This window comes from Carassius gibelio, chromosome B4 (genome assembly GCF_023724105.1).
Source record: "Carassius gibelio isolate Cgi1373 ecotype wild population from Czech Republic chromosome B4, carGib1.2-hapl.c, whole genome shotgun sequence".
Taxonomy (NCBI): Eukaryota; Metazoa; Chordata; class Actinopteri; order Cypriniformes; family Cyprinidae; genus Carassius; species Carassius gibelio.
Window position 1 is genome coordinate 16,379,573 of NC_068399.1, and position 25,044 is coordinate 16,404,616.

The 25,044-nt window shown below is 37.1% G+C and overlaps 2 protein-coding genes across 2 annotated transcripts; both read left to right on the plus strand.

Annotated features, from left to right (window-relative positions):
* Positions 1–764: 764 nt before the first annotated feature.
* On the plus strand, positions 765–9,857 carry def6c (DEF6 guanine nucleotide exchange factor c). Its single transcript, XM_052554866.1, has 13 exons — positions 765–1,018; positions 2,821–2,961; positions 3,334–3,516; positions 4,513–4,740; positions 4,980–5,126; positions 5,211–5,319; positions 5,395–5,612; positions 6,706–6,813; positions 7,132–7,298; positions 7,385–7,523; positions 8,768–8,851; positions 8,986–9,076; positions 9,172–9,857. Exons 1-13 carry the CDS (start codon positions 923–925, stop codon positions 9,330–9,332), a joined length of 1,872 nt encoding a protein of 623 aa, XP_052410826.1. The 5' UTR covers positions 765–922; the 3' UTR covers positions 9,333–9,857.
* Positions 9,858–12,411: 2,554 nt separating this feature from the next.
* LOC127956963 (ataxin-10-like) lies at positions 12,412–20,641 on the plus strand. Its single transcript, XM_052555296.1, has 11 exons — positions 12,412–12,577; positions 12,898–13,095; positions 13,728–13,813; positions 13,888–13,984; positions 14,130–14,297; positions 14,394–14,474; positions 15,233–15,386; positions 15,711–15,819; positions 16,299–16,477; positions 18,658–18,721; positions 19,820–20,641. The coding sequence occupies exons 1-11, from the start codon at positions 12,447–12,449 to the stop codon at positions 20,002–20,004; spliced, it is 1,452 nt and encodes a 483-aa protein (XP_052411256.1). The 5' UTR covers positions 12,412–12,446; the 3' UTR covers positions 20,005–20,641.
* Positions 20,642–25,044: the final 4,403 nt, after the last annotated feature.

Below are 25,044 nucleotides of genomic sequence, written 5' to 3' on the forward strand. Positions count from 1 at the left end.
ACAGTTTCCCTGACTTCTTAAAGTAGCTTTGTAAGACTGAACAAACATGCAGTACAAGCAGATTCACTCCCACCTGAGCTGCATGAGTGAACCTTGACCAGAGATAGAAGTGCTTCCACTCATAACTTTCACACCGACAGAACACTTAACCTCACTTAGTTAACCTCACTCACATGCTGCCCTATGCACTGCAAATAAAATTAAATAACAAAAGTGACTCATATCACATTTTATCACTCAGTTTTGATTTTCACGAAGCTATAGAAAATAATAGCCTAAATAATTGCTTGCATAATTTTACTGTGATTGCAGATTCGTACATTCCGTTGTGATAAAATGTTCCGGTTCTTTCCTCTACTAAACTGCTCATCCAGGTAAAATAATTTGTATGTTATGTGTATTTATCATAATTTATAACCGTTACCAATTAATAAAATTATATTACGCTCATCGAAGTTGTAATTTCATTGCCTTCTGAAAAAAAGGCTACTTAGTTAATAAGAACTGAGAAGTGTTGTTGATTGTGGTTATTCAGTTTAGAACCTTAATGACTCCTTGCCACGTAATAACATGACGTTATTCATTCTTCCACGTTATTTACGTTCTAAAACGAGGTTTTAAGTTCTCCAGCACTATCCCCTCCCAGCTGGTCTATTTTATTCGGTACTCATGTTGTGTCTTAAATTATAGCGAACTGCCTACCTAAACATCATTTTGGGTATCATAGACGCGTTTCTGGCCGCGGTGAAGCTCTGCTTGGAACGCATTTAGGATGCGAAATATGTTGCATGCTTCTGTGTTATCCACGGTGCTGCCTAGTTAGGCAGCTCGCAGGGTTTTTAGTCACAGCCAGCATCTCAGTTCCGCAATTTAAAGCGGTATCTGTCTCAGAATGTAAGCAGGATGTGTCATTACTGGCGTTATGGATCTACAAAGCGAGCTGCTGAAGTCCATCTGGTACGCGTTCACGTCTCTGGATGTAGAGCAGAGCGGGAAAGTGTCCAAGTCGCAACTGAAGGTCAGACCACATGTGTATCTTTGACTTGACGTGTTTCACTGTGTTGAAGCGTCGTTTTCATAAACTCTATACAATACATTGTTTACTTTTGTATTTTGTATGTACAGTGTAATAATGTTTTCTACATTCTTGTTAGGTAAATGGGATATTTTATTATCATGGGATTGATACTGTTGCAAAGAAAGGAGCAAAAGTCCAAATAGTCATGCCTTATCAAACGCACACACATACTGTACACACACCTTATCTAAATGGGGACATTCCTTAGATATATATTGTTTTCATACTGAACTAGTTAGAAAATACTATAACATAACCCTGACTCACACCCTAACCCTAAGGGAAACAAAATACAGTATTTCTATAATTAAAATAAAAAATATGTTATGTCAGATTTACAGATTTAGCTCACTTTTGGTAGTTGAAATAGGGTTGAGTAAGTACACACACACCCTGACGCAGTAATACATGATCTCAGATAGTCTTAAAGCTTATTTCGTTGTGCCATTTGTTTTTAATGGATATTGATGGGGGAATTTAATAGCATCACTGGTTGGTGAGCTTGAAAATAAATATCAAAAGACACATTCAGTATGCTGACAGCTTTGACAGTCTTTCTCGTGTTTAAACTTGTCCCGGGTCAGCCCTTTTCTTAAAATTTCAGCATCAACAGACACGCGTCCGGACTTGTTAAATCTTACACAAAGCATTTTTGCAATTGCCTACAATTTTTTGTGTGTAAAAACTATTATTGCACATGATAAAAAAGTCATTCAGCTTATCTTATGTCACACGGTGTCAGCACAATGTCCCTTTAAAATATCTTTTAAATCATATTTTTCACAGCTGAAGAGTGACTAAATGCTAGCAAGTCTGCCTTTTCAAATAGCTAACTTCACTTTTCTCTGCCATTTTGCTATTACTTCTATATCCAACAGGTTTCTAGTTGATTTGTAGTGGATGTACTGTATAAAGTCAGTTCCCCTCCAGTATACACAGATATCCTAGCATAGTAACCACAAATTAACATTGAGTATGCATGCTGTGGCTTGCAGAAGTTTAGGAACCCCTTGCAGAATCTTTTGGAATTTGAAGATCAAGATAAATTGCTTACGAAGGGCAGAACTAAATGGAAAATATTGGACATCTTCATTGTGTTCAAAAGTTTTCACCCCCTAACTCTTAATGCGTCGTGTTTCCTTCTGGAGCATCAGTGAATGTTTGAATCTTTTTTAATAGTTGTGTTTGAGTGCCTCAATTGTCCTCAGTGTGAAACTTTTGAATGGGGTTATTTTAATAATTTCAGCAATTTTTTGTGTTGTGGACAATGTAATCATCTTTTTGTACAATATCTTACTCGGGAAAGTACTAAATAAAAAAATAGCATGCATTTAGTATGACCTCTCTTATTTTGCTAAAATTATTCACATTTTCACAGATTCTTCAAGGGTTTCCCAAACTTTCGCATGCCACTCTATGTTCTACGAATGTTTGACCAGAAAGTGTTTTTGACTTACAGTATTATTCAAATTATATTTACAAACATTTTTCCTAAAATATTTAGCTTTAGTGTAAATATATGCTTATGCTATCTTCAATATAAATGCCATTTGGTCTGATGTTTTGTTACTGATTTTTTTTTTTTAAGTGTGTACGTCTTTTTGCGGTCACTTTAAGATAACTGATAGCTCAGTTATATCTAACACACTAGGCTGCTTTCTGACCTCTTGTGTGCATTCTTGATTATCTGTCATTGTGGCTACCAAGATATAAAACACAACACATATGTGTTTCTCCACTAGGTTCTCTCACACAATCTCTATACGGCGCTGAATATTCCTCATGATCCTGTGGCATTAGAGGAACACTTCAAGGACAATAACAATGGGCCAGTGTCCAACCAGGGCTACATGCCCTACCTCAACAAATACATCCTGGCAAAGGTCTGGTAACTCTCTGTCATCATTTAATAGTATATTATCTGCAAGTACAGTTATATTTTTAAGATTTAAAGTACACTACAAGTGCATATTCAATATCATTAAGCACACTTCTTTTTCGTTGTCGTTCCAAATCCATATGATAAATTTCTTTCTGCCATGAAACACAAATTGAGAATGTTAGAAGAATGTTATAGTTGCTCTCTTCCAAGCAATTATTATGAATTGAGCTTTCATACATCAAAAAGGATGTAAATACTCCCTTAAAGTACAGTATATATATATTTCTGCTTTTGTGTTCCACGCAAAGTCATAGACTGAAACAGTGTTAGGCAATGCTTTCTTGGCTGTTGATAGTGTTTTGTTAATTTACAGGCCACAGAGGGGACGTTCAGTAAGGAAACCTTTGATGAGCTGTGCTGGACGTTGACATCAAAGAAAAATTGCAAACCCAGCATTCAACAGGGCCTGTGTTCACATAAAGACTGCTTCAAACTCTTCTGTCTGTTCAACCTGCTGTCTGAAGACTGTTATCCATTAGTCATCATTCAGCCGGAGGTGAGTGAGAGAGAGAGAGAGAGAGAGAGAGAGAGAGAGGCAGCTGCAGAGATAAGACATGGTTGCAAAAAAGCATAGCTGAAATGATGCAAAATAACCAGACTCTGACTGAAATAAACACAAATATTAATATGTATATCTCCTAAAAAAAATATGTATACAGGGGTAAACAATGTCAGACTAAAGCATTCAGAGACTGGACACCAGAGTCCACACTTATACGTTCAGTCTGTTCTTCATTTTGTGAACAAAGCCGTTTTATGATGCTTACGTGAGAGTTGACACATAAAGCAAAACTGTAAATGTGAGAATCTAGAACTTGGTTATTCAAACCAACAAACTTCAAGTGGTCTGAAGCTATAGTATGGTGTTGCTTTTTTGTTTTAAGGAAGGAAGTGACACGAGGAATGGAACTTCATATAGTGAAAGTGGGGTGATTTCCTGATGATAACACTTGTCAAAAGTACTTTTTTTTTTTAATCAAGTAACCAAATCTAAGATGTTGTAACTTGCATTTCTTGTTTTTTTGTATTCTTTCATCTCACCCCCATTTGGTTTTCTTCGACCTATAACAAATGAAACCCTCTGAAAACAAATGTTATGATCACTTAATGGTCTCATAATAAAAAACAATATTTAGTAATAAGTAAGATAAAATTGAATTACATTTTATTTTAATTCATTGTATTTTAAATGTCAAATACATTTTATTTTACTAAAATAAAGAAACAAAATAAAGTTTATTAAATTAAATTGTGATTTTATTTATTACTCCCACACTATATGCCAATTGTATTTTATTTTATTTGTGAGAGTAATGTTATTTTCATGATAATAATAATATTTATTTCTTTTGTGAGATTCGGCAGTAAGTATCTTAAAATAGATTTTTGATTCAAACATTTGACCAATGCACTTGCTCTAATAGCTCATATGTTGCAGACCATAATGTGCCAACCCAAAGTAATGATTGCTTTTTTGCCTCTGTTAATTTAGTTAGAGTACCTGCTGAAGAAAATCTCCAGTGCAATGAGCGTGGAGTGGAACGGGACGTCACTGGAAGAACTTTTGTCCCAGAATGCAGCTCTTCAAGACGGCATGTCAGTGTGGGAATTCCTGGAGCATTTGAGTGCCGGCCAGCTTTTGCATGTTGAGAGTAAGGAGGCCTTCAGTCTCGCCGTGGACGATGTATTCATGGAGATGTACCACAACATTATCAAGAAGGTGACTGATGCTTTGTGTGCAGTGCACTAGGTTGATGCTGTATTATGTGATACCTCATGGGGGAATCCTAGTAAATGAATACAACTCGGCATATTACTTACACTTGACATCGCCCTAATGCTTGATTCTTAGCAGAATAGTCCTTCCTGCATTGTGTAAGAGATGGCATGTCATTGGCATAAGCATTTACAATGTTTTTAGTCCCATCCTATCTGTTTCATGTTTGCTTTATCCATCAGGGCTACCTGTTAAAGAAGGGGCACGTTCGCAGGAACTGGCAAGAACGGTGGTTTGTTTTGAAGCCCAGTAGTGTGATATACTATGTCAACGAGGACCTGAAGGAAAAGAAAGGAGAGATCCTGCTGGAGGAGGGCAGTGTGGTGGAGGTTGATAACTGTTTTCCTCCGTAAAATAGAAATCATCAATGCATTAGGCCTCATAAGGTTCTCATTTCTCATCATTACACTCAGAATCTCCCTGATAAAGAAGGCCGACGCTGCCTGTTCTGTGTGAAGACTCCCGTCAGGACCTATGAGATGAGTGCTTCAAACGTGAAGCAGAGAGTAGACTGGGTACAAGGTAAGGGCTGTACACACAAATACCACTGCTACTTTCTGGTCAAAGTGTCCTAGTTTCTTGATGCCTGTTTTATAGCCATGCAGACAGCACTTAGATTGAGGGCAGAGGGGAAGAGCTCTCTCCATCAGGAGCTGAAACTGAGCAGACGCAAGCAGAGAGAAGCCTTTCAGAGAAGCCATAGCAACCAGAGTAGCCACAGTGAGCCCATTGCAGCCGAGGCGCTGCAGCAATCTGATCCAGAGCAGCAGGGGGAGACGGAGAGCTTGGAGCAACACATCGAAAGCATCATTCAGGTATCTGATGGGGAACAGGGCAAAAGGGAACTCTTTCAAATGGCATGCTACTATACTGTATCTACAGCATACAGTTTGTTTACTGTACACATTATGTACATTTTGATCTGCCTACAGTTCCCAAAATGTGCAGTATATAATAGAGCAGTGGTATTCAACCAGGGGCCTCAGCAAACTTCTAAGCGGGCTGAAGGTTGACTAAAGCAAGTATTTAAATTAAAACATTACATAAAAAAAAGTGATGGGTAAAAAAGTTTGAAAACAAGCAGCCTTGTCAAAATGACAGCAGATTTGCCTAACTATTCTGTTTCATTAAAATGTGTTGTCACACTACGGTACATCCGCTTCTTAAAACACTTTTTTTTCTTTTCTTTTTTTACACATTCACGCACTTGCATTACTATGACAAATTAATTGACTGAAAACAGCACTTTGAATAAAGCAGTTGCATGACATTTTGTGATGTATTAAAGGGATATTGGATAAAATTGTCTTTTTTTTTTTGCATTTAGTTAGGTTTCTAGGGTGTCTGCCAGCTCCAGAAACCTGAAAAGAAACCACGCTGCCAATTTGTTTTGGGCTGTCTGAGTCAGAAACTGTTATCCAGTGAGCTGTTTCAGTTTGCAGCTGGTTTCTATGTAGATAGCTAGCAATTTGAATAAGACCTCCTACGAGGCATGTACGGATATATTCATGTCTCTTTTGTCCTCTGCAAAACAGTGCATGCAAATTAGGTGTGGAAATTACAAATTTTGAGTTTAGATATGGGATATGTGCATTGTGCTACTTTGAGCCCAACCTGAATATATGCTTTTAACTTCAAGAGATTGTTATACAAAATAGGATCAAAATGCAAAACCATATTCATAACTAAATAGCAGTCTCATAATAAACATGCCACATCATAAACCATGGCCATGCTACTGTTTTTATATGTTTGAAGTTATGTGTTTCACATATTATTTTTTAAAAAGTAGTTGGTAGTATAAGGTATGTACTGTGCAGTATTCAGAAAAAGTTTCATTCCGAACTTAGCTTGTGTTATTCTGTCTTAAAAAAAAATTCTGAGCATGTGTTTTTGTTTGTCCCCCAGAAACAGAGGGAGGTGGAAGCAAAGCGTAAAGAGGAAGAGAAACAGGAGCGAGAGAAACAGCAGGCAATACAGAGAGATCTGGAGAGACAGCTTGAAGAAGCTAAAGAGGTGAGACTGTTCTGTTTTCACACTACACCCGCTTAAACACATTTTAACACATTAATTCAACTTGCATTACTGTGACAAATCCATTTACCTAAAACAGCATTTTAGTTCTTTGAAAAGCAGTTATACGAGCCGAGTAGCCATTACCCTTCAAATTGGACAAATTGCGATTTGAAAAAATAACACAATAATAAAACACGTTAATTTAGCAAAACCTCCCATATATGGCATAAAAGTTTTTATGCTCGCATGAGGTGTAGTGAGTAATATTGTAGTGTTAGAGCATTAGAAACAATATTGATTAAGTTGCTAATTATGTAGGCCAAAGAGAAGCTGACGGCTACATTGACTGAGATGGAGAAGGAGGTAAAGCAGCAGAAGAAAAGGATCCATGAATTAGAGCTCACACAGGTTAAACTGGAGGAGGCACTCAATGCTCAGATTCACGCCCGTTTAGAAGAAGACACGATCCGACACGAACTGGAGAGGTACAGCGAACTTCATTTTATTTCATTTTTTTATACCTTTCCCAACTCAAAAATGGCCTTCTCGTTTCTTTCGTTACACTTTACAGGCAACTTGCAGAGGAGCAGAAGAAGATTGCAGAGCTTCTCCTCCATCAGAGTCAGCTGGAAACTCTTGCTGTGAGGAGTCAGGAGGACTGCTCCACCATCAGTCAGCAAACAGAAGAGAGCAGTCAGCACAACACAGAGGTGAGACAAATAAAGAGAGGAAAGAGAGATGGGCTTTATAGGCTTGGTTAAATAAAAAATTAATGGTTTGGTTTTTATTGCTGTTAAAATTATATTAGCAAATGCATTCATAATTTAGAGTATTTCACATGATCCTTTTCATTGCCTCTCTGACTCTTCGATTCAAAGCAGTAAATCAAAGGTCTTTACTGTCAGAGAGCTGCCTGAACTCAACAACCCTCTCTATCAGGTTAAAAAAAGATGATTATCATCAACACTGTCATAACAGACAGCTTCATTCACTCCTTCAAGTGGACTACATTAGTATAGTAAAGTAGGAAATACTGAATAAGGTGTATACAACCTCTGTCTAAATGATGTTGCATTAGCGTAACTGTCATGCTAATGAAAATAATCAAGAGGCTGTTCTTTTTCAACCGACTGGCTGATTTTTGGCTCATTTTAATGGTTATATATGGATACAAACAAACAAAATGTGTCCATCAAGCACTGTTAGAAGGATATTCTGGGTTTAGAACAAGCTGAATGATAGGTTCAAGCAAAAATACAACATTTGTCATTATATACTGGGAGAATGATTAAAAAAAAAATCACTTTTGCCCTTGGCTCTGACCCTCCTTGTGTTTCAAAATGTTTGAAGTTTTTGAAAGTCTCTTATCTTCACCAAAACTGCATTTACATGATCTAAAGTATGGTACAGTAGAATTACAGTACAGTAAAGATATTACAGTACAATTCTATTTTCATATGTTTTAAAATGTAGTTTATTCCTGTGATGACAGCTGAATTTTCAGAAGTTCACATGGTTGGTGCTCAAGAAACATTTGTTATTATTATAACTGTTGAAAACTGTAATCATTTAAATAAATAAAAATAGCATTTATTATAATTTTTTTTAATATTAGGTATTTGCCATCACTAATGGATCAATTTAATATGTCCTTGCTAAACTTTTGATTTATTTTTGACTTACGGACCCAAATATTTTGAACGGTGTCATAACACTGTATCACATCACAACAAGTTTGAAAATGGAGAAGTGTGAATGAGATTTGACCAAAGGTTTACTTTTGGGCCTGTTTACTTTTTTGCGACTGTATCTTTAGGATTTCTTCATGTAAATTATTTTTTTTTATTATAATTTACTGATCTTCAACATTTAGGGCAAGCATTGCTTAGCTGGACCGACCCTGTTCTAATTACTTGTTTAATAGTTCATTAACAAACGCCTTTTATTGTAAAAGGAGGTAACTGTCCATGAATCGACTTCCACTGTGACACCAGCCAACATCCAGCAACCAGAGGAGAGCGGGCAGCACAACAGAGAGGTGAGAGAAAGTGTAGAAAGTATGGGACTAACGAAAAAGGGCCTTTCGAGCTACATACTGTAAACGATACCTCAAATCATGCTCTGTTACTTTAAGATTTGGCCCCATGCCATATTCTATGTATGTCTATACAGAGAGAATTGCTGAATCAGTCTACTACCACTCAGATGCTGAAACACTGGACAATTCAGCTTAACCGCCTCATGAAGCCCATCACACCAGGAGGTAAGCTGCAGTGTCAGTCTCAGACTGTTTATGGCACAGCTGTCACCTGAATATGAATATAAACAGCTGTTTTTTGTTTGTCTGCTCGTTTACAGACAAAGTTGAGCATCTGCCCGTAAAGCCCACCTGCCCCAGACAGGGCCAGGCCCTCACCAGCACAGAGTTCATTTCTAAGGTTCAAACTAGCATCAGCCCAGAAAAAGGAAATGCTCCCAACCCAACAGCAACACAAGAAGAGGAAGAACAGGGTTCCTAAATCTGTATATCTGTAATAGATTAGAGTATACATGTTTTGTACAGCTGGTTTGCCCTGTGTTTTTAAGTTAGGCTACAGGTCGAAGTCTTATTTTATTATTTATGTCCATAGCAATCAGCTTTTTATTATATAATATGCACAAAAAATGAATAGTAAAAATAGATTCAGGAAGCATTGACTTGTTTGATGGCAGGAGTCAAACAGATGCTTTAACTCTTTAAATAAGTGGTTCTCCATTTCAATTTTCCCTATTGGCAAATAAAATATTTAAAGGCCCGTCAAGATATTTTTGCTATAATAAAGACTTTTGTGTATACAGAAACAAGGAGTGGCAATATATTAATATTAATAAGTCTTATGATTCATTATCTGAATGTTTTCCAGCATTTACATTACAAATTAATTAACATGACTTTTTAATTGTCATGTGTGTGTGTGTTTGTGTGTGTGTGTTTACCTACTAATATCAATTTCTCAACCAATAAAATTATTTAGAACATGGCATAACCATTCGGTCAAAGTCAACTTCAAGTTGAGGCAACAAATTATTTAATATATTTTTTGTCTTGTTTCAAATCATTTTAGTTAATCTCAGAAGTGTGCTTGGGCCTCCAGGTCAAGAAACCGCCTCTTCAGATAATATACTGGATATCTGTTCATTCTGTTTTTGTTCTGATGTTTAATTCGTTGTTTGGTCAGTAGAGGGGGTGCATGATCTGGGCTGCAGTTTCACCGAGCCCGAAACCAACCACACATACTCTAGATCTACTTTTTCAGCACTTTCCTGCCCCCAGTCCTATAGATCAGGATAAAGTCATTCTGAAAATCCAATCAACATACTTTTTATTTTGCTAATCATATTTTTAACTTGACTGACCAAGTCGAAACAATTAGGACACCCCCATTTTGTGCTAAAAAGTGCAAGGAATCATGAAATCTATTTATAGATCCATGGAGGCCAGCAAGAAAGTACAGTTGAGTTTGTGGCTTTGAGGCTTCTGTTGAGAATGAATTATGGTTCTCTCTGTTAGTTTTGGGTGGTCATCAACAGACTGACTGTAAATGATCTTTGTAAAAAAAAAAAAAAAAAAAAAAACGTGGCCGTGATTTTTCCAGATACAGATCTTTTCCCCTTTTGGTTTGGATGGTTTCTACCTGTGGGTCTAGAGACCTGAGGTTGCGACGAGAGGAATTGTCAGGTCCAGAGATGAGGAAAGATAAAATGCGATACTTAAACCCTTGTTTGACTACTTCTGTAATATTAAATTGTATCCGTATGCCTTTTAATAATTTAATCTAGATATTATGTGTATTTCAATATCCTGGGCTCGAGTAAGTTCACCAAAAAATAAATAGAAGTTGCTGACATCCCTCAAAGTATGGTAGAGGTCAGAGTATAAAGAAATGCACAGAGCACAGACTAATTAGTAACATGCATTTAGAATATATAAACCCTGATATTCCATTCACAAGCATCACTCGTTATCATACTCTACAATGGGTGGATATTTTGGTTATTTTGTAGAGACATCAGATTTCGGCGCTTGTTATTTATTAAAGGGGAAAAATGGTTTCCAATTAAGTTCTCTTGTTGTTTCATTGTGCAATTAGAAGCAGATTTCCTGTGATCACTGCATTCACATGAAACCAAACAGGGCTTTAATCGCATTAAAATTCTGCTTTTGTAACCGGTTTCAGACAAAAATGTCTGCAACATTTTCTACCCAACTCTCTCAGTAGTTCAACTATTGTAGAATGAGCCTCCTTCTGAAGTGAAACCATGGCAGGATATATTATAATGTGTCTCCTGCAAGTTTGTCATTGTGAAAGCAATACTTCTCTGCTCCCAGCTGCTTCTCATGAGGAAGTATTTCATGAGAACCATATTAGAGTAACACATATCCCAACTTCTATAGTATTTCTGCAAGCGTTTAGCTGCCTTGCAAAGTGATCATTGATTTAGCACATATTTATCTGCTCAATCTGCTCAAGGACACCAGATACATTTGGAGTGGTGGAGCGGAACATTTTCGGCTGGCCCTGTAAGCCATTAAGCACAGTAGATGCTTTCAGTTGGCTTCTGTCTCTCATGATCGACGACTGCTTTAGGGTCTGGTAGCGGCACTACCCCATTTATGTATTAGCAGCGGGCCCACCCTTAACCCGAGGATATATGTCTGATACAAAACCACCTGTAATTATATTCTTCATGCAAGACCAACTTCCTTCAGTGCATTTCCCAGGCCAGAAAAAACACAAGATGAACCGCAAGATGGAAAGCCAGTGACCCAAAATACTCTGGCACTTCTGAGGATTCAAAGGGGAACTCGGGCCTTTTGTTGTTTCAGCTGGAGCACTTGTCCCCACATCTTGTTTATGAAAAAACTGAGAACGATTGATGTCGGAGTCCTTTGAACGTTTGATTCAGATGAATGGGTGTCAGATGGCCTGGCTTATAATGGTCTGGATGATTTCATCCTTGAACGGGGACAACAAGAAAGTTACATCATGCAATAATGTTTAGGCATGATCACAAACATTCGCTCTGTCCTCCTCTCAAGATCAGATTTAATCAATGTAACCTTCACAGAGTGCTTCCCTAGTGTAACATGAGCGATAGCATAAAATCAAAACTCAAAAATAAAGGAATGTGACTTCTGGATTTGTTCAATAATGCCATGGATACTATTGTTCTGTTCCTAAGCAGTGATTGCAATGTATTCATTGGAAGTCATTTTTTCGGCTGTTCCACCTTGACTAACTGTGTGTAATAACTGAAATTAATAATCAGCGAATTGTAGAAATAATCTTGTTTTAATTATAGATTTTAATTACCACGGTAATGACAAAAAGAAAAGAAAATATCTCCGATTTAAGAGGGTCCCTTACAATTAAAAAAGCTAATTTGTTTCTTTCAAATCTATTTAAAGTATTTGTAAATAATATTAACAAAAAGAAACCATTACTAGTATCAAATAAAATTTTTATTTTTAAACTATTGGCTTATATTCATTAGAACGCTCTCGTTAATTCAAGTGCACGGGCTTTTATTTTGAAATCCAGTCTAGACGGCTGGCGGAAGTAAAGTCTGTTTATGTGCGCGCGCGTGTGTTGATGGCAGCCTCCAGTGACAGCATGCAGAACATAAACAGCGCGCTCTGGCAGATAGCCACAGAAAAACTTACAAACACACATCTCACAACTTTGAAAACTGTGACGACAGCTTTACGGGATGAGCAGTTCAGGTACTACACATATCCCACTTTACAAAATGAACAGAAATGTGTGTGTTTAAATGCACCAGTATGTGCCAGACTCAGCAGAGAGTGTTACAGATTTCAGTACAGGCTAAAATCTGTTTAATGCTGATCTTTAGAGTTTTAATAATCACATGATATAACACGTCTTAGTTTCTATATACTGTGTATTTACCCGCACACGTGAGACGTGAACCAGTTTTTTGACACGTGCATTAATTGCTGAAGAAAATGACAGGATGCATGAACTGCCACACATATTAATCTAATAGAAAATAGACTGACCGTTTGTTTCTGTTTTGTCTCAGAGCCAGTGTTGACAGGGAGGCTCTTGGAAACCTCTTTGCAGCGTTGTCAAAACTTTCTGTGGATGTTGAGCATTTGATTGAGAAGATAGATTCACAAGAAGAAGAAGAAGCATCTCTATGCCTTAAACTCACCGCAGAGTGTTTCAGAGCGCACAGAAATGCCTGTGTGCAGTGCCCTCAAAACCAGTGCTGTCTGAGGTAGTGTCCAGTGTCCAGAAAACATGAGATTACTAATACAAATGCCTCACGTTTGCATTTTTAATTGTAACGTTTAATTTCAAAGTGTCTTAATAAATATGTGAGTATAATATTGAAATTGTAGCAAACGAAATGCCTAAATATGTTATATAATATTGTTGTATCTATAATTATATTTTATGTTCCCTATTTAATGACATCAGAACTCAAACTGCATAAACTGAAGTTTGCATAAAACTTGTGTGATTATTGGCCTGCAAATAACGCAGAATCATACATTTTCTTTAGATATAACTTTATTATGCATTCCTGTTCTGCATGTACATACTTTGTAGATACTATACTAATTATAGTAATTGCATTAACTGGGTAATTTCAAGTTTTCATGTAGTTACCATATATTTCCCAGTGCTTTTGTTAGTAATGTAATGTAAATATATGTAAGTGCATGTACTGTAAAAATAAAGTGCAAACACATTTGTTTCTTTTTTATGTCATAACAGTGATTTTTTTCTCATTTTTTTAAGTGGTCTCAGACTTGGGGACACTGTTCATAACATTATAATCATAATAACTGTGGCCTTTTGAGCTTTATGAACTTGGAAACAAAAAAAATAATTCTTTCTTCACAGAGATCTAGGCTCTATCAAGCTATCTTTTGAGATTTTGAACAGACTCCTGAAGATTTCATCAGGAGGTTCAAATGAGATTCATGACGGTGGGTTTCGAGTGTTTTAGCTGTATGGAGGGTAATGGGCAGATAAATCAATGTATGTCTCTCTGCTTTGGCAGCACTTCGATGTGGGATTCAGTTTCTTGGTAACATTGCTGTTGGAAACCAGCTTTGCAAAGATGACATCTGGGAGCTTGGTTTCCCACGCATCTTCTGGTGAGTGAATTTATGGTTAGGCATGAATGGTGCATTTCTTACGATGCCAGTCAAAAATGTGTTGGGTCTTCATTTTGTAAAATGCCACTGATTTGTAAAGCCCTTCTACTGGGGTGGTTTTCTAACCACTTCTATCTCTTTGAAGGGATCTTTTGGAGCTTGCGGATGAGAAAGCGGTTTCATACACATGTATGGTGATCCACACTTGTCTGGATGAACACAAGATAGAGCAGCTAGTTAAAGACACACAGCAGCTTAAATTGTCCCTGAAGATCATGGACTTGTGCAAGACATTGCCTGATGTGGACTGGACGTAAGTTTTGTGTAGGCATTGAAACAAACACACACACAAAAAACCATCTGTTATTTAGGGCTATTTTATACCATATAAATATTACTCGTCTTACAGGGTTTTTATTGTCACACAACACTTCCTCAAGTCGTCAGAGCTTGTAAGGAAGATGTACACCGAAATGTCCAATGAGGAAAGGTAAAAACTCTCAATTATTAAATCGGTTGTTGCACGAAGATGAGATGCACTTACGTCTAGGTTAATACTGTACATCACAACACTGAGTTTCATTTGTTAACATTAACAACGTTATTTAACAGAATCTAACAATGCACAATGTTTTTATAGCATTTATTCATTTTAGGTAATGATAATCTCAATCTCAGTCTGAAAATGTGTTTCAGCTAACATTAACAAAGCTTAATAAATGCTGTTAAAATATATTGGTCATTGTTGGTTCATGTTAAATATTGCATTAGCTAATGGTTAACAAATCAAAACTTATTGTAAAATGTTACCCAAATTCTAGTCAGCTTCCTAACTAGACAGCATTTTTAAGCATCATTGGCTGTTCCAAATAGTAGGCATTTTTAAATACATTTTTAAATATTCATAGATAAGCCACTGTGGAACTGAGTCCAAAAATTTCAGAGATGGCGGATGGATTCTATTAAATATTAAAATAGTCACATAACATAATAAAATAAACACCGTTGTACTTATGCCTTTCAGTGCATTGTTACCTATCAAAAGTATTCAAATTCAGTAATTCTGTCTAGGCCAAAGAGATTCCACTTTGGTTAGGATGCTTCCTTAAAAGGTAATTCTCTGTGTAGACATTAAGACTGGTGGGAACAGAGCCTGAGCAGTAAAATGGGCCATAAGAGTAAATGGGTCTTTATTATATTGCATGTTTTGATATAGATTATTTTGTGAATGTAATTGTATACCAACAGGCTCACACTGCTGGAGCTGATTTTAGCACAGCTTGGTGTCGTTGAGGAGGAGAACTGCTTAATGCCGCTGAGCACAGCTCAGTTCCTGGCTTCCTGCTTCTCTGATCACTGCAGATCTGTTCTCACTCTGAGCTCTGAATCATCAGATGACCAGGTCAGTTTTATCTGCATATTCTACATATATCTTCATATTGCACCTTTTAATGTTAGTATGCAATAGCCATATGCAATAGCCATATACAGAATATTGGGGTCATACTGTATAGTGGGTAATAATACTAAAGATTGGAGTAACGGATGCTGAAGATTCAGCTTTGCAAATACAGGAATAGATTGCATTTTATGATGTATTCAAACAATTACAGCCTTGATGAGCATTGACTTCTTTCAAAATCATTTAAAAATTCTCACTGACCTTAAAGCTAGTGTACATTTGATAGAAGATGTTCTAAGCCTGGTATTTGTTGCACATTTGTAGGAGGCTATGGTTGTCATCAGGCTTTTGGACATCCTTTGTGAAATCACCTCTGGCTGCAAGGAGTTCATGGCACTGCAGGATCACTCTGACCTTTTGAGCGCAACAGTCGGTAAAATGTGGCGTAATGCTCTTGCTTTTGTTGGAGATAAAAATACTAATGCATTCTTAATGAGAACCATAGGAAACCACCAGGTTTTTGTTATGAATTGAAAATGCAAAATATTTGTTTTGGTACAACTGCATAATCAGTCTTGAAAACATTGGGCTGAGCTTGCTATCCCTCATACTGTCTGTATTGCAGAAGATTAACTAAAGTGAAAAATCAGTTCGCACATTCCTGTATGCTTTTTCTCAACTATTTAAAACAAAAAGCAGCCAGTTCAGGAGGGTGCAGTATGAAACCGAAACTCTACAGACAGACACAATCTTCATTCTTCTCAGACTCTCCTGTAATCTCCAGCTGTGATGCACACATTAAACATGACAGTTACGCCAGCATGCATTTCTCACTCTCTTTGTCTCTTTTTCTCTTTCTCTCACTCTCATCTTGTATGTAATGTGTAAATTCTCCATCTTTGTCATCTCCAGATCTCTTAAAAGAGGTCCACTTATTGGGCAAAACCAGTAGAAATGTGTTCACCGCAGCACAGGATTTCTCCTTGACAAGGCCAGGGGGGGCCGACACCCATCCTGCCCTCAGTTTCAAAGCTCATCTCGTTCGCCTCATTGGGAACCTATGTCATGGCCACATTGTCAACCAGGACAAGGTATTGCACACACTAGCTCCTAGAAGTTATTGTATGTGCGTTTGTGTGTGTAAATATGAGATTTTGCAGACATGAAGGGTGCAGTCACATTTTAGGGATATGCATAAACAATGTGTTTTAAAAACAGACTCTATATATGATATGTCCGATATGTCTTTTGTTGTCTGCATTAAATTAAATTTCCAAATTGATTTAGCATATTTAGGATCTCATGTACATAACTTTTGTGAAAAAAAATGTTCCATTGATATTCAGCATAACAGATATACCTTTGCAAAAATCAAACAAAATGCTTATTCTGACCTACATATGTATATATACGTGTGTGTGTGTTTACGGACTAAACAATTCTTGCTGACATATTGGTAAAACCTAGTGGTTGGAAGGATAGTGTCAAAGATAGTTTCTTTTTTAATTAGTTTCTTTTTTAAAGTCATCTTTCTTCTAAATATACCTGACAAGATTTTTGGGTAAATCATTGTAAATCAATAAATGTAATGGTAAATGGTAAAATGATATTCAAAATGATATTCAAGACTGGTTGAAAAATATGTAGCTTCGCTTGACTGCACCTTGCTTGAAATTCATCAATAAAAGAGAACTGATTGATGGGTAAGAACAACTGAAATAGTCAGTGGGATTGCCAAAGGAAGGAAGTAGTTAGCAAAATTCTTGGAAATCATCTTTTAGACTTCCTCTCCTGCGATTTCTGTGACGTTTTGGAATGAGAGAGAAATGTGTTGGCAATGAATGACGAAACTAACACCATAGAGTTTGTAGCCAGCACCAGTAATGTACTGATCCACGGACGACACAACCCAGTCGTGGTAAACACATTAACAATGCTGTGGTTTAGAGGCTTTCTCTCTGTCCGTCAACCAAGGCCTGGGCTTTTTTGTTTGTGGAAGCTCCCTCGTTGAAAGCTAATCAGGGGATTAACACATGTAGATAAAGACCCGAGAACCATTCTGAAATTCATGCTTGTATCATCTCATTTCTTCCCCAGATCTTTGCCCACTTTGTTCCCTTTTCTTTTTCTTTTTAATGAATTCTCTTGTAAGCAGTCTTCTGCGAAGGAGGGATTTTCAGTCTTTCAGGTCCATCCCCTTCAATCAGCACAGAGGATAACCTAGTCCCGGCATTCTTAAATAGGGCCATGGCACACAACTGAGAGGTCAAAGGTCAAAAAACAATAGCAAGTCTCCCCCAGCCTCCACCCTCACTTTTTGACCAAAAACCTTGTTCCAACACCTTGAGAGCGCACGGCTCCCATTGCTGCTTTCTAATGGGCTGTTTACTCCAAATGCATTTTTGCATTCCACTGCACTGCTTTTCCATTACTTTTCCGTGTAAACCAGATTGGGTGTACGATAGTTGAGTTAAAATGTGGTCAGCTTTTAAAATCCTGCGTCTCTAGATCACTTCTTAAATTATGGTCAGCTCTACATAAAAACGAAAAACAAAACAGCATCACACAATAGCATTTTTCGCACAAAACAAATTAGAGAGGCTACCAACAATTGATTTCAACAGTTTTGTGTTATGTTGCCACTGCAAATAGCTGACTCAAATAAGCATAACCATACATTAAACACAAATTTATAATAAAAATATTAACTTTAAGTGTATTTGTCTACATTTTGAACTACTCTTGTCTTGTCTGTTGTTTTGGATTTTTTTTCCATCTTTACTTTGCTACGAGAAAGTGTCTTGGTGGCAGTACAGAAGTGCTCATGCCTTAAAATGCTGCCTCTGCAGTAGTCCACCTACATGTGAGGATAGCCAAACAAAACTAATTCTGTGGCCGAAGCGTACGGTTACATAAGTTTCCCTTCGTTTTATTGCTAGTACTACTTTCTCAATCAAATGCTATGCTAGTCATTAGCAGCAGAAAATTGTCAGGGCTTGTGTCTCATCTTTCTTATTCATTTAAAAAAAAAAAAAGGAACCAAAAGGGCAACCGCTGTAGCTCTTGGGTTACGATACATATTCAGGGTAATGTACGGTATAGTTAGAGACTGCATGTGACGAAAACCAGCGCAAACTCGTTTGACTGCGCCAAACCAGAGCTCAACCGCATGGACTTTCCTCTATGGAAAGTAATTGTTTTCTGACCAGTCTGGCTCATGATGTCCCTGTTAAAGACCATTTTCCTTGTTTTTTCCATTTGTTTCCTATAGGTAAGAGAACTGGACGGTATAGCTCTCATTCTGGACAACTGCAGCATTGACAGCAACAACCCCTGTATCCTTGGTCATGACTCCATTCACTTGGAGCTTTTGTGGTGTATTTATTAATGGCTTTGTGAAAAACCACCACAATAAATCCTAAGATATTGTTATCTAAAGTGTGTATAGCATTGTAATAGCCCCTTAAATTCCATTAAAAATGGAGGTTTTACCGCAACGTTTGACGCTTGAATGATTGGTGGCTTGTTCAGACTAGAAGTCATTAGAGCAAAGCCAGCATCTTGCCCAATGGTTTCATGTCCTTCCACCTAGCAACGTCCCGTGTAGAGAGGTGGAACTGTTGGGCTGACTCATGAACATTTTGTAATCCTCACTCACCAGTCTCCTTGTGTGAAATATCTAGTCATAATAGTTTATGAAGCTAAATGTAGGTATCGCATAAATGAGTAATTTTGTGGTGTTGACAGAAGTCAGTTTTATAGATGTGCAACACTTTCTGGAAAACTTGATTGAAATCCTGGGTGGAAAATCACCACTTGAATAAAATGAAGTGACATTTTGTAATTTTATAGTGTTGACCTGCATCCTGCCAACTCTGTTCCATATGAAACGGTTCATTGATAACACGACAATCTGATGTATTGCAGCTGTGTTTCCAAAGGATCCTTGACTGATGCTGGCACTGTTGTTAAAAGAAACGCTTTCATTCTCTAGTGACCACTGCCGTTGTGTATTAGAGAGAGCAGGGCACAGTGCCAGCTGCTCTTTCACTAGTGGATGAGCCGCTAAGCTGAGCTTGTGTGCTCCCGGACGCTGTTTCCTGACCGTTTCAGGAAGTTGTTGTGGTTGCTTACTGTATAGTGTGGCTGCTAGACCTGGTGTTGCTAGCTTTACGTCTGGTATGGGCAACATTTTGGTAAACTATTATGTAATATACTGATCTACCAATATATTGTGCATCCACACCCTAAGTATAAACTTGGACAGTGCTCAAATTTGCATCCTGATGGATGATAAAATTGGTGAAGTTATGTTGAAAGTAGTTCCTCAAACATATATAAAGACCGGAAATTATGGAGACTTTTTGGTGGGATTTTTTGGCATTGAACCAACAAGAACACCCTGACAAACTTTCCTTAATATTTTTTTCCAGTCATAAGCCAGTGGGCTGTGTTTGCCATCCGGAACATCCTGGAACACAACCTAGAGAATCAGAAGCTGATACAAGGTCTTCGGAGACAAGGTGTGGCAGACGACACGATGCTCAGAGAAATGGGCTTCAGAGTGGAAGAAAGGGATGGAAGTCTACTGCTTAGGCCCCTAAAGAAGGACCCATAGTTGATTAAGTAGAGCTGGGAGACCCCACACCCCTTTACCATGCTATATTACACCCTGGAGATGGCTTAAAATGCCCACAACACACTGGGGTCATTAAATATCCAATCAGTAGTTGGCAGCACAAGGGGGTGGTCTGGGCTTTGTGTTCTCCACAGAAGAGGAAATCAATCAGAGGAGCTTATCTGAGAGGACTCATGCTGATGTCTGTGATGCATTTAGTGGTCTTTGATTCCAACCCCCTCCCAAAGTGGGATTCAAATCCTATGAAACAAGGAGAACCGTGTCTTCCTGGCTTTTCAGCCACTAAAGAGACTGGTGGCCAATAGGGAGTAGAGGTTAATCCCTAATTCAGTGCATTTTATAGAGGCCAGACCGCCCCTTGATCTGTATACGTAAAGTTAGTCTCTGAATAGCCGCGAGACTCGGATCCTTCTTTCTGAAAGCTGACTAAAGATTTTGTGCTTTTAATCAAGTTTGTTTACAAAGCCATGCAATTTCAACAATTCGCCTATTATTTGAACAAACGTCCCGTGTAGATGGAGATTGCTGTTTGATAGGGCTGTCTATTTAATTTTTATTTAGTGCATTTATTATAATAAAAGTGCATTTATTATAATAAAATAACAATTCGCAATTACCTGTGTGTACGTACCATAATATCCAATTTTGTATTTATTCATTTTTAACCAATAGAGCAATTCCACACTCATTTTTTGTGTGAATCTGTAGCCAGCACAACCACAGATCCCATTACAGGCAACAAGCTTTGACAAACTACACTTACTGAGATCACGTAAAACTGAAAAGTGTTCAGCTAGATCATTTTGAAAATGTATTTTAAAAGTATGCATAACTATTTAAAAGTTTGGGTTGCATTTGAATGCTTTTGGAAGAAGCCTGTCTCTAAGGCTACATTTATTTGATAAAGAACATTAATATGTTGAAATTTTATTGCAATTTAAAATAACTGCTGTCTATTTTAATATATCTTAAAATGTAATGTATCCCTGTGATAGCAAAGCGGATCATCAGTGTCACTTGATCCTTCAGAAATCATTCTAATATGCTGATTTGGTGCTCAAGAAACATTTATTATCATTATTGTTATTATGAACAGCGAGTTGCTTTAATATTTTTGTGGTAACTGATACATATATTTTTTCAGGATTCTTTGATGAATAGAAAGTTCAAAAGAAATAACAGAATTTGTTACATCAATTATATATATATTTTGTATCAACGTAGAAGTCTTTACTATCATATATACAAAATTCTCTTATAATTAAGTTGGCTTGAAAAAGCCAACTTACTGATCTACTATTTAATCTTATTATTATTATTCTTCTGAGCCAAATTTTAAACACTATCTCCTCCTAGAGCTTTCAAGCTAGAACCACCAAACTCGGGTCAGACCTTCAGACTGGTCTGACTCGGGTTGCTATATCTTTTCTAACTGATTCGGCTTATGGTTTTCGTAAACCAGACTACCAAAACCACCTTAAATCCCATAGACTTTCATTGCGGGGGTACAAACTTTTGAAAAATAAGGCTTATAATATATTTAAGCTGTCTACTACCAGGGCAAACCTTAAAAACTCTCTACTGAGAATACAGCTAAAACCAGCCTAAGCTGATCAGTTGTTTTGGCTAGTCTCCCAAACTGGTTTTTAAGTGGTTTTGACCACTCTCACGCTGGTCTTAGCTGGGTTTTAGCTGGTTTTTACTGAATCCACTGTTTTTAGCTGGTTTTTGCCAGATTCGCATAGAAACATGCTAACAACATGCTAGTTACTCACTAATCAGACTAGAAACATACTTCTAACAAGTTTTAAAGTGGTTTTGGCCACTGTCACGCTGGCCTTAGCTGGTCTTAGCTGGTTTTAGGTGGTTTTATTTACTGAATCAACTGGTTTTAGCTAGATTATCATAGAAACATGTTAATACCATGTTAGTAACTTGTTAATCAGACTAGAAACATACTTCTAACATGGTTTAAAGTGGTTTTGGCCACTGTCAAGCTGGCTTTAGCTGGTCTTAGCTGGTTTAAGGTGGTTTTCTTTAATGAATCAACTGGTTTTAGCTAGATTATCATAAAAACATATTAACAACATGTTAGTAATTTGCTAATCAGTCTAGAAACATACTTCTAACATGGTTTAAAGTGGTTTTGGCCACTGTCACGCTGGCCTTAGCTGGTCTTAGCTGGTTTTAGGTGGTTTTCTTTACTGAATCAACTGGTTTTAGCTAGATTATCATAGAAACATGTTAATACCATGTTAGTAACTTGTTAATCAGACTAGAAACATACTTCTAACATGGTTTAAAGTGGTTTTGGCCACTGTCAAGCTGGCTTTAGCTGGTCTTAGCTGGTTTAAGGTGGTTTTCTTTAATGAATCAACTGGTTTTAGCTAGATTATCATAAAAACATATTAACAACATGTTAGTAATTTGCTAATCAGTCTAGAAACATACTTCTAACATGGTTTAAAGTGGTTTTGGCCACTGTCAAGCTGGCTTTAGCTGGTCTTAGCTGGTTTTAGGTGGTTTTCTTTACTGAATCAACTGGTTTTAGCTAGATTATCATAGAAACATGTTAATACCATGTTAGTAACTTGTTAATCAGACTAGAAACATACTTCTAACATGGTTTAAAGTGGTTTTGGCCACTGTCAAGCTGGCTTTAGCTGGTCTTAGCTGGTTTTAGGTGGTTTTCTTTACTGAATCAACTGGTTTTAACTAGATTATCATAGAAACATGTTAATAACATGCTAGTAACTTGCTAATCAGACTAGAAACATACTTCTAACATGGTTTAAAGTGGTTTTGGCCACTGTCAAGCTGGTCTTAGCTGGTTTCTAACTGATTCAACTGGTTTTAGCTCGATTATCATAGAAACATGTTAACAACATGTTAGTAACTTGATAATCATGTCAAAAACATGCTTTTAACATGGTTTTAAAGTAGTTTTGGCCACTGTCACGATGGTCTTAGCTGGTTTCTAACTGAATCAACTGGTTTTACCTGGATTAGCATAGAAACATGTTAGTCACTTGCTAGCCATGCTAGCCACATGCTAGTCACATTTTAATCATGCTAGCAACATGCTAGTTGTATACTAATCATACTAAAAACATGCTAGAGACATACTAGCAACATGCTAATCATGCTACAAACATGCTAACGACATGCTAGTCACTTGCTAATCATGTTAATACAATGCTAGCAACATGAAAATCATGCTAGAGACATGCTAGCCACATGCTAATCATACTACTAAAATGTTAACAACATGCTAATCATGCTACAAACATGCTAGCCACATGCTAATCATGCTAGAAACATGTTAGCAACATTCTAATCATGCTACAAACATGCTAGCAACATGCTAATCATGCTAGCAAAATGTTAGCAACATGCTAGCAACATGCTAATCATGCTAGAAACATGCTAGCAACATGCTAATCATGCTAGCAAAATGTTAGCGACATGCTAGCAACATGCTAATCATGCTAGCAAAATGTAAGCGACATGCTAGCAACATGCTAATCATGCTAGCAAAATGTTAGCGACATGCTAGCAACATGCTAATCATGCTAGAAACATGCTAGCAACATGCTAATCATGCTAGCAAAATGTTAGCGACATGCTAGCAACATGCTAATCATGCTAGAAACATGCTAACAACATGCTAGAGACATGCTAGCCACATGCTAATCATGCTACTAAAATGTTAACAACATGCTAATCATGCTAGAAACATGCTAGCAACATGCTAATCATGCTAGCAAAATGTTAGCGACATGCTAGCAACATGCTAATCATGCTAGAAACATGTTAACAACATGCTAGAGACATGCTAGCCACATGCTAATCATGCTAGAAACATGTTAGCAACATGCTAATCATGCTACAAACATGCTAGCAACATGCTAATCATGCTAGCAAAATGTTAACGACATGCTAGCAACATGCTAATCATGCTAGAAAAATGCTAACAACATGCTAGCCACATGCTAATCATGCTAGAAACATGCTAGCAACATGCTAATCATGCTAGAAACATGCTAGCAACATGCTAATCATGCTAGCAAAATGTTAGTTACATGCTAACAACATGCTAATCATGCTACAAAAATGCTAGCAACATGCTAGCAACATGCTAATCATACTAGAAACATGTTAGCAAAATGCTAATAATGCTACAAACATGCTAGCGACATGCTAGCAACATGCTAATCATGCTACAAACATATTAGCAACATGCTAATCATGCTAACAAAATGCTAGCGAAATGTTAACAACATGCTAATCATTCTACAAACATGCTAATCATGCTAGCAAAATGCTAGCAAAATGCTAATCATGCTACAAACATGCTAACGACATGCTAGTCACTTGCTAATCATGTTAATAAAATGCTAGCAACATGAAAATCATGCTAGAGACATGCTAGCCACATGCTAATCATGCTACTAAAATGTTAACAACATGCTAATAATGCTACAAACATGCTAGCAACATGCTAATCATGCTAGCAAAATGTTAGCGACATACTAGCAACATGCTAATCATGCTCGAAACATGCTAACAACATGCTAGCCACATGCTAATCATGCTAGAAACATGTTAGCAACATGCTAATCATGCTACAAACATGCTAGCAACATGCTAATCATGCTAGCAAAATGTTAGCGACATGCTAGCAACATGCTAATCATGCTAGAAACATGCTAGCAAAATGCTAATCATGCTAAAATCATGCTCTCAACATGCTAGAAACATGTTAACAACTTTGTTAATCATGCTAAAGACATGGTAGTCACTTGCTTATAATGCTAGTAATATGTTAATCACTTTCTTTTTTAAACTTCTTAACTTTTCAAACTTTTACATTTTTTAAACTTTTTAAGCTTTTCAAACTTTCTACATTTTTCTAACTTTCTGGCCAGGCTTTTTCAAGCCAACTTAAAGTTTGAAAACAAACTTTACTATCTAGTTTAATATAAAGTAGAAAACCTACGCCATTAACTTGATACAAAG